Source organism: Equus caballus, chromosome 25 (genome assembly GCF_041296265.1).
Source record: "Equus caballus isolate H_3958 breed thoroughbred chromosome 25, TB-T2T, whole genome shotgun sequence".
Lineage (NCBI taxonomy): Eukaryota > Metazoa > Chordata > Mammalia > Perissodactyla > Equidae > Equus > Equus caballus.
Window position 1 is genome coordinate 39988703 of NC_091708.1, and position 13602 is coordinate 40002304.

At 46.0% G+C, this 13602-nt stretch overlaps 1 protein-coding gene across 43 annotated transcripts in view; it reads left to right on the forward strand.

The window, feature by feature from the left end:
• Positions 1 to 6758: 6758 nt before the first annotated feature.
• Positions 6759 to 13602, forward strand: part of SPTAN1 (spectrin alpha, non-erythrocytic 1) — a 64828-nt gene continuing 57984 nt past the window's right edge. For 21 of the 43 annotated variants that reach the window (XM_070251530.1, XM_070251541.1, XM_070251532.1 and 18 more), the window contains exon 1: positions 6819 to 6953. Coding sequence is in view for 21 of the 43 variants with exons in the window: in XM_023629041.2 (XP_023484809.1) it covers positions 9651 to 9683 (33 nt within the window). In the remaining 22 variants the exon portion in view is untranslated. Of the gene's footprint in view, positions 6954 to 9632; positions 9684 to 13602 lie in introns of all 43 variants that reach the window. The other 22 variants (XM_023629043.2, XM_070251529.1, XM_023629042.2 and 19 more) reach the window with 4 other exon arrangements.

The following is a 13602-nucleotide window of genomic DNA, read 5'->3' on the forward strand; positions in this document are numbered from 1 at the left end:
CGCTAGACGTGTTTAACAGTCTTGCCCACGTCATTCGATGCTTGGTATTCCTAATGGGCTCTTGATGGTAAACAAAGAAAGGAGAGCACTGAGGAGGCCAGGTTTTTGATACTCACTGATAGTGTCACCTTCAGAGATCATGATTGCTCGCCGATAGATGCCACTCCTGGTGGGTGGTGGCATCATATTCCTTAGCTTAGAATGCTAATGACCGCATAGAGTTTTTAAATGCAAATACTCACTTGCCTGCTTGCTTCCTTTCAAGCTTGACCTCATTTCTCAGGCTGAGTCCCATATTTTTGTCATATCATTGTCCTACATCATTTTAGAGCAAATTTGATGAGGAATTGAAAATTCCAATAGAAGAGAAACCTCACACATCCCTTGGATAGAAGAATGGAGTTGTTCTGGGCATTTCCCACCCAGGCACTGGGAGCTTCCCCTTCTCAAGCTTCCTATGATGTCAGCAGTGATGTAATTAGGTTTGGATGTCATCTATCTTCATGCCAGGACAACCAAAAGAGCCACAGAGCTTCCTACAGGGGCTCTATCAGACCTGGTCATTCACTTCCCTTTTCTCTGTCCTACCTAATGAATTCCTGATACTAGATTTCCTGGGACCTGCAGAAAGCCGACAAGAGCTGGGGTCTTCCACTTATGTGATGAATTTACAAAAACACCCATTATAAAGGAATTTATCCTCTAAGTTTACAGCCAGGCTTCATTTGCTTTAAATAACAGTTCATATAGATGGCATTCAGAAATATTTTTCTTTTAGCTTCTTCAGGATGTTTACACTAAATATAGTACACGATCCTGGATTGGAACCTGGGCCAAGAAAAAAAAGATCTGTTTGTGTGTTTGTCTTATAAAGGACACTGGGACAATTGGCAAAACTTGAATAAAGTCTATATGGTAGATAATAGTGTTATGTCAACACTAATTTCCTGACTTTGATTATTATACTGTGGTTATAAAAATAATGTCCTTGTTTTTTTTTTTTTTTTGAGGAAGATTAGCCCTGAGCTAACTACTGCCAGTCCTCCTCTTTTTTGCTGAGGAAGACTGGCTCTGAGCTAACATCAGTGCCCATTGTCCTCTACTTTTTTATACGTGGGACGCCTACCACAGCATGGTGTGCCAAGCGGTGCCATGTCCACACCTGGGATCCAAACTGGCGAACCCCGGGCCACTGAGAAGCGGAACATGCGCACTTAACCGCTGCGCCACCAGGCCAGCCCCAATGTCCTTGTTCTTAAGAAATGCATGTGAAGTATTTGGGGGTTGGTAGGCATAATGCCTGCAACTTATTCTCAAATGGTTCAGGGGGGACATATATCTACACACATACGTGTTTGTGTGTGTGTGTGTATGTGTGTACTTATGTAAGTATATACATAGAATAATAAAACAAATGTCAAATGTTAACAAATTGGAGAATCTGGGTATTGGGCATAGGGGATTTCATTCTATTAGACATACTTTTCTGTAAATTTGAAATTATTTCAAAATTAAAGATAATCCTCACCCCTCCCCAAATAAACAAAAAAACCTGTACTTGCAGTTCTGATAAGGTGACAAAATCAAGCTACAGAACCTACAACCCTGAAAACAAGACCACAGTGATGGTTACCAGGAAGCCATCAAGCTGTAGCAAGGATGGAAAGTTGACTCTAAGCAGGTTTTGCAAAATGCTTCCTACTTAAAGTGAAATAGGTGACTTGGAAGAATTTTCATTCAATGGAGAATGTGATTTATGTACTCGCAGTACTTGATGGTTTGAGCTAAAAGTTATGGGAGCTCAGAAGACAGATCTGTTGCATTTTGGGCAGCTTTTCCCAGAGCGTTTTCCCACAGGATCCTAAAAAAGAGTTTGGTAGTCAAAGAGGTTTGGGAAATACTCTGTCAAAAGTAAACTAGGTGAAGAAATAGGTGAAATTTGAATGGCAGAATGTTGGTAATTGTTGAAGATGGTGATGGGCATATGGAGGTTCGTTGTACTATTCTGTTTACTAGGTTTATCTTTGAAACCTTCCATTATAAATGTCTAGATTCTAAAGAAAAGAAAAAGGACTTTTATCTTGGACTTTTTAATGCCTTAACTGTGCTGCTTTGGATTGTCAACCTTCAAGAGTTTGCAGTGTTTCCCAAACTGACGATGGAACTCCTGTTTCCAGAGCTTCTCTTGGGCCTAATATTTCTGGGAATACACTTTTTTTTTTTCTTTTTTGGCTGAGGAAGATTTGCTTGAGCTAACATCCATTACCGATCCTTCTCTTCTTTTTGCTTGAGGAGGATGAGCCCTGAACTACCATCTGTGCCAATCCTTCTCTATTTCTTTGTATGTGGGACATTGCCACAGCATGGCTGGTGAGTGGAGTAGGTCCACACCCAGGATCCAAACCCACAAACCTGGGCCGCCAAAGTGGAGTGCATGGAACTTTAACCACTCAGCCACGGGACCAGGCCCAAGAAGACACTTTTGCTTTACTTGGAGGTTAGGTGGTCAAGAAAGTATCTTGGAACATAGTATTTGATCAAGATACTTAAAACTATTCAGATATTTTTAAAAAGTCCAAAAATCCTTTTATTCTAGGTACTCACTGTGAACATCTCTTCATCTCTGTCATCTCTGTATATATATATACACAGATATGCAAATACAGTTCTTAAGTAAATAGACTCAGTACCCGTGTTCTTCTGTAACCTGCTATTATTTAGTAATAGTTCAGATATTTTTCAAGTCAATGAGTACGACCTATATCACCAATATAGTCTGCTGATCTTATGAATCATAATTAACCATCTTTCAGTTGGTGACTAGTTACTTCTAATTTTTTACAATTATTAACGTTCTTAAATATATATCTTGTCCTACCTTCCTAGGGTAAATACCTTGATGTATTGTTGTATCAAGTGGCATGCAAATTTTATATTCTGATCCACATTGCCAACTTGCCCTTTCAGAACTCAAAATGGGTAAGATTTGTCAGGCAGAAATGAGGGTGGATGTTGGGAAAGAAGGACATTCTACTTGGAGGGAAAAGGTGTGAGCAAAAGCATGAAGTTGGAAAAATAAATAACCTGTTTCACTGGTTGGCTAAGCTCAGGTCTGGAGGAAAGCAGTGGGAAACGATCCTGTGGAAAGGTAAGTTGGAACAAGTTTGGGAAGGCTCCGGAATCTATTTAAATAGCTTGGACACTTTGGTAGGCAAGGGGAAGCTACTAGATTTTTGAGAAGGTTTGACACGGTTTGTGAAACATTCTAACTGTGTGTTCAAGGTGAACAGGCGGTGTAGAGACTGACATGGCGTAACGGCAGTCCCACAAGAGTACAGATGGGAGCTAAGTGAGCTGCATTGGGAAGATGTTCGAGGCGGGGAGGAGCTCGCCTCTCTGCTGTCACCTGCAGTCCTTTTAAGAAGGCCAGCCTGGGGCCAGCCCCATGGCTGAGTGGCTGAGTTCGTGCGCTCCGCTTCAATGGCCCAGAGTTTGGATCCTGGGCTCGGACATGGCACTGCTCATTAGGCCATGTTGAGGCAGCATCCCACATGCCACAACTGGAAGGACCCACAACTGAGATATACAACTATGTACTGGGGGGATTTGGGGAGAAAAAAAACAGGAGAAGAAGATTGGCAACAGTTGTTAGCTCAGGTGCCAACCTTTAAAAAAAAAAATTTAAAAAAAGGCCAGCCTGTCACAGCCATGCTCCCAGCAACTGTCAGCCTCTTCTCTAATGTGGTCTCTGATTTCAGAAGCAGTCACTGTGTTTTGCTTTATTTTTTAATTGTGGCAAAATATACACAACACAAAACTTACTATGTTAGCCATTTTTAAGCGTACAGTTCTGTGGCATTAAGTACACTCACATTGTTATATAACCATCACTACCACCCACCTCCAGAACTTTTTCATCTTGCACAACTGAGGTTCTGTACCCATTAAACACTAACTCCCCGCTCCTCCTCCCCCCAGCCCCTGGCAACCCCTGCTCCACTCTGTCTCTATGAATTTGATGATTCTGGGGACCTCATGGAAACGGAATCTTACAATATTTGTCCTTTTGTGTCTGGCTTATTTCACTTAGCATAATGTCTTCAAGGTTCTTCCGGTCACAGTTTTGAAGATCTGTGCTGTTCCTTGCCAGCTCTGACACTGCAGAATGTCATCTGGGAAGAAGTACACTCCACTTCCGGCACGACTTCCCAATCAGCAACCTTCTTGGGAGGAAAAATAGCGGAATGCTTGGTGCTTGCTTGCTAACTGCCGTGTGTGTGTGTGTGTGTGTGTGTGTGTGTGTGTGTGGAGACTCTCCCAGGGAGAGTAGGCAAGTGACTTTCCATGCCCGGAACATGTGAAAACATCATTACAATTGGTGCATTTCCCAATGTTGACGTGTTGAACAACTTGAAAACGTAGTGGCACGACCTAGATGCCTAAGCTTAGGGCGCATATCAAACCTTCAGAGAACTGCTGGAACTAGAAAAGGAGCTCCCCCTGCTTTTCAGGAGGCCAGGAGCGAGGGGACTGAGAACCTGGAGTTGATTGGTTCCAGAGCTGCTATACTGTCCTGCACTTTCTTGTTTTTTTCCTGAATGAGTTTCTCTCAGACAACAAAGAGGGCCATTATCTGCTTTGTCATCTTCCTCTCCCCACACCTACCCGAGTGTTAGGCGTGGTGAAACTGGTGCGAGGTGAGGTAGGCAAGGAGAATGCATGAAAAATGGCTTTTTAAATGCCTCCAGTGCCAAATGCAGAATGGAGTGCGTGAGTGAGGGGGAGGTGGAAGGGCTGGAGATACTGCTTTTTGGCCATGTCTCAGATCAGACAAAGGATCAGCGAACAAGATTTCGGCGTCTGTCTCAGTATAGAAGCTCTCTCTAAGGTCAAATCTGTTTTGCATCTGGTAAAAGCAGCAAAACCCCCATTTCCCTATGAGGCCAGAGTGATTTAAAAGAAAAACCCTCCCTTTTTATAGCTCCTGCCCACGGCCTTGAGAGCCGTTCTTTGTTGGAGCAAGTCTTAGAAATTCTGGAGAGCTGTGATTGTGTTAGCCATTTTGTACCCAGAGCTGAATATTTGATTAAACATTTTGCTGCTCCCCGCTGGAGAAGAGGCTGTCGCCACTATCAGCTGTTCCCAGAAATGTATACCCCAGGGAGGAGTTACCGGGGCTGTTTTCTCTACAGAGAAGATTGCAGGAAATGCCTCTTGGCTCCTGCGTTTTTCCTCCAGATTCTCTAAAGCTGCTTCTGGGGTGTGGCCACTCGTTTTCTTTTCTTTCCGCTCTGATGGAGCAAGGGAACAGGGGAATTTTTCCTCACTATCATGGCTACAACCAAGGTCGTTTAGAAACCAGATTGTAGATGCCAGGCAGGGAGAAAGAAGCCAACCTGGAGAGGACCAGGAAGCTCAGGGCTGGGCCTGGGCCCAAGCTTTGGTGCAGCGCCCAGTGCCTTTATATTTATTTAAAGAGGAGGGCTGCCTGGTAACTGGGAGGCTGAGGCCTTCCTGAGCTGCAGAGCGGCTGGTCTGCCTGACTGCACAGGAATGATCTGGGTGTTACTCCCAGTGACTGCCGCCCAGCTGTCACTGGTGTGGGGGTGGGGAAAGGGCTTCCTAACCGAGAGCTTCTGGTTATAGAGTTGAGAGCCAGGCCCTTAAACTGCTAAGACGGTAAAGAACAGAAATTCCAGAATCCCCTTATTTTTCTTTTGTCCACACCCCAGCATCCACCATCACAATGTCTCCCTTTCCTGGGGGAAGGCGGTATGGCAAACTGTTACAGAGGTTCTGACTGTTCGGATTCGAATCCTAGCTTTTCCTCTTGTTTGGTGCCTGACCCAGGGCAAGAGACCTAGCTTCCAAGTTAGGGTGCTCATTTGCAAAACGGGGAAAATAATACCTACCTCATAAAATTATTGCAAAGATTAAAAAAAAAAAGTAACACATTAAATGCTTAGCATTGTGCTGGTACATAAGGAAAGTTCAGTAAACTGTGGCAGGAAGAACCTTAATATCCTGTTTATAAAATAGGACTGATGCATCCTATTCCACGGGCGACCTGTGAGAAAGCTTTTGCTGTAAGAATATAAGAAATTATTAACTCTCCAAACTCCAGAATGACAGACAAACTCCAAATTAGTCGGCTTTATTTTTTAGAATCGGATTTGGCCTTTTCTTACCACCTCCTCAATCTTGGAGCCCAAAATCATCCTCGGTCTCTTGACCTCAGCCCCGACCAGGATTTGGGTCGGCGGCCTCAGCCTTCTCCTGGGGAAAGGGGGCACCAGAGAAGCACACGGGTGACCTCACCCTTTAGGACTGGGCGTTTTTCCGGCCGGGGTGCGCAGCATCCCAGGGCAGACTGCAGCGATGGCCCCCGCCCCGCCCTTCGCTGCGGTCCTGGAAAGGCTCCCAGGGACGGAGGGGCGGGGTGCAGAGGAGTCTCTGCAGGGCGGGGAGGGGCAGGATTGGAGGATCCAAGCTGCGGGGAGGGCGGGGCGGCTGGAGCATCTCGGCCCGCCTGGGCGGAGGCGACGACTCCTCTGCACCATCAACCCCCACCCCTGGCGCGCGCCCTCTTTCCCCATCCTCCCGCGGCACTCCCGGGGCTCGGATCTTCCCCCGCATCGCCGCTTCGGCTCCTTCCGGCAGCGCTCGGCCCTTTCCGCCGGACGATCGGGAGGCGAGCCGGCGGGAGCTCCGCCCCCTGTGCTCCTCCGGCGCTCGCCCCCGCCCCTCGCGCCGCGCCGAGGCTCTCTCCCTGCGCTCGCGCCCGCGCGTCGCCGGAACGCGCGTGGCCGCCTATAAAAGAGGCGGGGCGCGCGCATCGCCGCCACTACCCGCTGCGGAGCGAACGGCGAGGAGCGGAGGCCGCGGAGGCGCGTCGGTCCCTCAGCAGCGACCCCCGGCCCGACGCACCCACGGCTCTCACCCTCCAGGAGCCGGTGAGAGGGGGAGCGGGGGAGCTCGGTGCGGGAGCGGGGCACCGGGACTGCCGACCCCCGGGCGGGGAGCCGGGCGGCCCCCGGGGTGGGGCGGGGCCGGCTCGTGGACAGGTGAGCCGGGCGGGCCTCGCCGCTCCCTCGGACGGGCGGGAGCCGGGCGAGCCGGCCGCGACCGGCTTGTGGCGCGTGGGCTGCAGGGACCTGGGCGCCGGCGGCTGGAATGTCATTGACGGGGCGGAGGGGGGGCGAGGCCGCCGGGTTCCTCCCCGCCCCTTCCCCCAGCCCGGCCGCGGCCCCGCCCGGCCCCATCCGGCTGCGGCAGGTGGGGCGGGGGCTCCCTGGTGGGGATAGTCACCGTGCCCCTCCCTGCAGAGCGCTCCCCCCACCGCCCCCGTCCCTTCCCTCGTGGGGAGGACTTCTGCAGCTCCTTTTCCCAAATCCCAAATACCTCAAGCAGTGCCGGCCCGACCCTTGGAGGACGAAGAGCCAAGATCAGAGTAAAGGGCTCTGTGACCTTAATTTCATCCTGTATGGCGAGTCTCTGTCTTCTCTCTTAGACGCAGAAAGGTCCGAGACTGGCCATCACCTCCTTTTCTTTCCTTGTAATAAACGTCTCTTTCCTACCCAGTTGTGATTTGCTTGTAAATAATAGGTAGATGCGGTGCTTGCTTTGTATGAGACCCAAATCAAATAACTTCATAGCTTAGGATTCCTTTTTTTTTTTTTTTTTAACCCTCCTGAGACCGGGTCTTCCGAGTCGAGGACAGTATATTTGTCAAAAATTCTACAGCCATTCCGGTGTTGAATGATAGAGCAGCCTTTTGTTTGAAAGCCGCCCCTGCGAATTTGATTAGATGCTTCCCAAAGAAAATTGCCGTTAAAAGTCTCTGATGTACTGGAATAAAATATCTTAAATAAGGGGCTTGTTAAGATTAATAGTTGAGTATATTTTAAATTAAAAGCCTGAATAGCTCAGGAAGCTGGGTTGAGATGCTGTTGGAATTGCTGCAGCCCCTTGTCAAATCTCTTTTATATAATAGATCCTAAAATATGTAGGCTCTTTGTTCTGTCTTCATCATGGTATCTTAGAAAAACTTAACCATCATGGCTGTTCGGGAAGAATAGAAGAGAGACCATACGAAGTATTTTCGTAATGTGTGGAGAAATTGCGTCGTCATGGCAATTGGACTTGAGTAAATCAGAATGTATCAAAGATGGAAGGGTGGGGGTGTCTTGCAGCCAGGAAACAGAAAATCTTCAGAATAGCAGTGGGAACACACTGCTGTACGAAGCCGTTGAGCCAAGATTCCAGCTCCTTAAACTAGTCATTTATTTTCCCTTTGGTTGCAGCTGATGTCTTAGATTTTGAAAGGTCAAATTGAAGTCAAAGTTTAAAAAATATGCTGCAGGGAAAAAAATGTGCTGCAGAAGGGCCTCTCTCCAGGAAATGAACAATAAGCCTTTTTTAGTAACTGGGCCAATAATTACTCAAAGGGACCCTCAAAGTGTGTTAGCTGTTATCCGGGGACCTAGATGGAGAGCCGAGACTTGAAAGGAGGATTTGCTCTGTCCTGGACAGGTGTGAAGCCGTTCTTAATGTAAACCATCAGCCTGATGACATTCTCTGATACGCTTTTGGTCTCGGCAGTGTGGTTTGTAGTAATCTAATAATTGGAGAAATCCGATATGTCGCAGGCTCTAATAGGAGCCTGTCAAGCAATCTGATGAACAGGTTCAGCTGGGGAGAGTTGTTTTTTAAGTATATCTTTTGGTTCCTTGGGTTAGAATTTTCTCTGCTTTTCCTTACCTGCCTTCATTCCAAAGGGAGGGGCCCGCTGCAGCTCCTGAGAAGTGGAAGTCGGAATAGTCCACAGTCCTGGCATTGCTGAACCTGCACTAAGGACAGTGTGGGCACCAGGCCGGCCTCGTAATCAATCCTCCGTGGGCTATGCGAGGACTCCACTAGTTATGCAGGCGGGTCTGCTACAGCTGCGGTCAGAGGAGGTAGAAGAATGCGACGCCCTGGTGGCAAATGCTGACTCAAGGCACGCAGAGGAGGGACGCAGGGCTGATCCCTGGGTGGGGGGGACTGGAGCAGCTGTGCTGGTTACCTCCCTTCCACCTTTTTTGCATACTCCTCTTGTACCGGTTTTGAACAGGAAATAGTATTTTGTAAAGGAAGTGTACCAGTAAACTAGGCCCAAGTCAGATCTTTGCAGCTTGAGTTGGTTCTTGTTTCTTATAATTTCACGAAATCATGCTGTTTTATTACTGAATGGAACGGAGTTTAGGAACCGTCTAGTCCTGGGAGTCTCAATTAATTTATCAGAATGAGGGGCAGTAGGGGACATGTTCAGTATTAAAAAGTATATTCAGTATTATTACTTTATTTGAAAAGTCAGGAAACTGAGACTCAAAAGGGAGCATGACTTGGCCAAAGCCACACACCTAGAGAGAGAAGCGCTGCTAAGACTGGAGAACCTTGGTTCTCTTTCTGCACGTTAAGCCCCTGCTGGGCCTTAGAAGCTCTGTAGAGTAAGCCAGGCACCAGGGAGACATCTGAAATTTGATTTGCACCTGTGTTCATGTGTTTTTAAAGGTCTGTTTCCTTCATTGTGAAATTGTTCTGTTCAGTTCGCCCTCAGAAGCTTGTTATCTTGCTCTCCCCTCCCTCTGTAGACTCCACATTCCTCCGTCATGCTGTCATCGTTTCGTAAGCGCAGAGTCCAGGTATCTGACCGGCATGCAGGAAATGTGTTGCCTTTTCGGGTTTGCCTGGCTTGCAGTGAAGACACATTTGGGTCAGAGAGTTTGAATGACCCAAAGAGAGGGGGAAGAAACCCTGCCTGCATGATCTTTCTGTTAAGCAAATTGCTTAGGGTTTGGGTTTTGTTGTTTTTTTGGTGTTATATGAATAGAAGTCTTAGTAAATTTATTCTCAAATTTCCAAAGCCGCCTCTTCTTTTACTTTCCTCTCTTTAAGGCATGACTATTAATTTTTTTATCACCCTACTGGCGTTTGCATGTAGTGTTTGCTGATTTTTTTTATTGATGGTTACTTGGTTCTTAAGAACCAAGGGACTAAACTGGTTGTCTTACATATTTGGGAAAAATAACCTGAAAACATGTAATAAAAGTAGTATTTTTAAATTTGACAAATATTTTAAACTTGGGTTTGTTTCCTGTTCCCATTGACTTATTTTTTTCTGCCACATTCCTTGTAATGAAGTGGCGCTTGCATTTTCTTGATTATAAAAAAGCTCACTATATATCTGTTTTGTGTACAGTTTTTGCGTGTTTGCTAAATTCGACCTTTTTCAAAAAGAAAAATGCTTAAAATTTGTGTATGATATCCCATAAGGAGAAATAGAAACTTTGCAAATTTCTAGTGATTATGGGTGATAAATCCAAGCCAAGCCCTTTTATAAATCAGACTGGTTAATTATTTAAATGAGGTTTATAAAAATGGGCCACATGATAACCTTTTCCTGTTTTGAATCTCAGACACAATATTCTGCTCTTAATACCTCTCATCTGAATTTTACAGGTTAAAAGGTAAGTAGCAGCAAGATAGTACTTGGGAAGCGTTCAGAAGTAAGTGTCCTCAGCGTCGCTCTGCGTGTCTGGATTTTGATGCAATGCAGTATGAGTCTGTTGCTTTCTTCAAGCCGAGGCCCCGCTCACCTCTGCAGAATCGTGCTGACGAGTTGAAATGAATTGATCAGTTTGAAGGCTGACATGCAGATCCACAATCCTGATTGGAATGTGGTTTAAGCGAAAATATTTGTTGTTTTTATTCATGGTTAAAACTCTTAACTTATGTATTATTTACCTCTCTGCTTACCATCAGAACTGCCACTAAAATCTGCAGCTAAGCTGGTTTTGAGTTAATTTGTTGGATCTAAGGATCAATTGGTATGGGTGCTAACCAATTTTTTGGTGGTTTGTCCTCAGGGGAAGCCCTTCCACATCCGTGGAGGTAGTTCTCTTGCTTTGTACATGTAAAACTTGGTAATAGGTCAGCTTTCTAAGCCGTGGAGAAAACAGCATTGTTGGTTCACCTTTGGGCTCTGACTAAGCAACAAAAACAACATTGCTGAATGATTTCTCTGACCTTCTGCTTTGGGCGATGTTTGTGAATTTTTCCATAGAGCCTAATGATCTCTTCATCCTGTTAGTCCCTAAAACCCCTTTCCTTGAGAATCAATCTATGCTGTGAAATCAGAATTCATTTGGTAGTTCTCCAGGTGCCTCTTACATCCAGCAGAGTCAGCTTGCTGAAAGGACGGCAGTCCCACTGCTTCATTTTAAATAGCGACTCCTTTCATCTTCACTACCATTTTCTTCTCTTCTGGGGCTCCATAGAGAAACTGTGCTTGCTGAATGCTTCTGCTCTCCAGGATCTCTGCAAGGTCTCCTAAACTACTCACTGCAGGAGCCAAGTTTGCAGAGTCTAAAGCATTTGACCTTTGGTTTGAAAATGTTTGTATCTGCAGTCTTTTCTGTTGCTTGACACAGTGTTGTTCCCACCCACTGCCTGTCCTCATCCACCAAGGACAGATATATCCCCTTGCACAATGGGGCATATAGTGTCTGTAGATTAGGTTAAGGCATTTAAAAATTCCTTAAATACCAAGAACTGCCTCAAACAGCTGTCTCGGCATTCATCAAGAAGACAAAGATATGAATTAATGTCCAACCTCTTTGTAGGAGTCCATTTTCGTTTGATAATATATACAAGTTTGTGTTGAATACGAGCACTCGTTGGATATATTATATCTTTGGATTAAACTGGAACTTTCTAACCAAGATACATGTCTTTAGACCCCCTTTTTCTTCCCAGAAATCTGACAGCATTGTAAGAACGCTGACAAGTTCTTCTAATTTATTACAATAGAGGACATAGTTGTAATTCCTGTTTTATCCCCTGAGATCAGTTCACGTTACTTGCTGAATGATGCAGCTCATATTTTGACTGCTGCATTGCAGCATCTATAAACAGCCTGCATCTTCAGTCTTCTCTCATAATATTTGAAAAAATACAGCCTTTTTCTTCAGTTACCTTAAACAGGAGTGTCCTTAAACTACAGTCGTGCAACACATAATGACGTTTTGGTCCATGATGGACTGCATATACGACGGGTGGTCCCATAAGATTGGTACCGTATACCCTAGGTGTGTAGTGGGCTATACCATCTAGGTTTGTATGATGTTCACACAATGACACAATCACCTGACAGTGCATTTCTCAGAATGTAACCCCGTCGTTAAGCGAAGCATGACTACAGGGGATACGTTTAGCACTTACTTTCCCCTCCTTCATCCTCCAAATACATAGACTGGATTGGCAAAATCAGGGTTGATTGGCTGCCTTGAGATAAGCAGATTGCACGCCCAGGAAGTCAGCTTCTTTGCGGTTTTTAGGCAGTTAGTGGAATAGATAGATAGGCTGGTAAGGTCGGAGATTGTTTTTTTAATGGCACATGTCCCAGATTCTTCCTTTCTAGCTCTCAAAAGGCGTTAATCCCATTAAGGCTGGGAACAGCCCGGAACATTCTCTGTGGAGTCCGCTTTATCAGTGAGCTGCATATTTCAGAGCAGGGGCGGGGTTCTTGCGGCCTGCAGTCTCAGTTGCAGTGGGAATGTGGCGCCTACACACAGGCAGAATCCAAGGAATTCCATTGACTCACATAGTTCTGGGTGAGAGGTTGTAGCACCTTTGGGTGGCAGTAGTTCTTGATGATACGAGACTTCTTCGTGTGTTTAATACAGTCTATGGAAATGAACTTTTAGAAGCTAAGAGTAACTGGGACTTACACAGATAAACTGGAGACGGCTCCCTATCAGGTTAAGGGGGTGGGGGGAACTCCTACTAACCTAAAACCTTAGGCTCCTGTAATCCCACAAATGAAAATTCTGAATGCAGACAGCAGTGGGAGAGCACTGATGACTTTCAGATGTCCAGCTCCCCAGAGACAGCCAGTTGTGGCTTGGCAGAGCTCCCACCTACTGACGTCAGCTGATCTACTGCAGGAAAGAAAAGTCCATTATTGCCTGACCAAAGCACTTGGTATAGAATTGACTCGTTCTACTTCACTGGGGTGACAAAGAGAGCCTTTTAGGTTGGTTAATTTCAGCAGGGCCTCGCTGAACTGTCTTCCTGGATTGGTAGGGGCAAATCAGCATGCTGGATCCGAGCAGGGGGACTTGCTCAGGTGGAACCTTTGCAGTATTAGATTGAGGATTCTTTTTCTCATCATAAAGGGCTGCTCCCCAATGTGATTGCTTAGAAATTTCCATAGCAGCTAGAGGATTTTAGAAATGCAGTGAATCCCGCGGTGTGAGGAGGCAGGACAAACGCCATACATGTTAATCTGAAGCATTGGACCTCTTTTTTTTTTTTTTTTTTTTTTTAAGATTTTATTTTTCCTTTTTCTCCCAAAGACCCCCCGGTACATAGTATTTTTTAGTTGTGGGTCCTTCTAGTTGTGGCATGTGGGATGCCACCTCAGCATGGCCTGCTGAGCAGTGCCATGTCCATGCCCAGGATCCGAACCATCAAAACCCTGTGCCACCAAAGCACAGCACATGTACTTAACCACTCAGCCATGGGGCCGGCCCCTGCCTTAGACCTCTTTCAGGAGCTCCT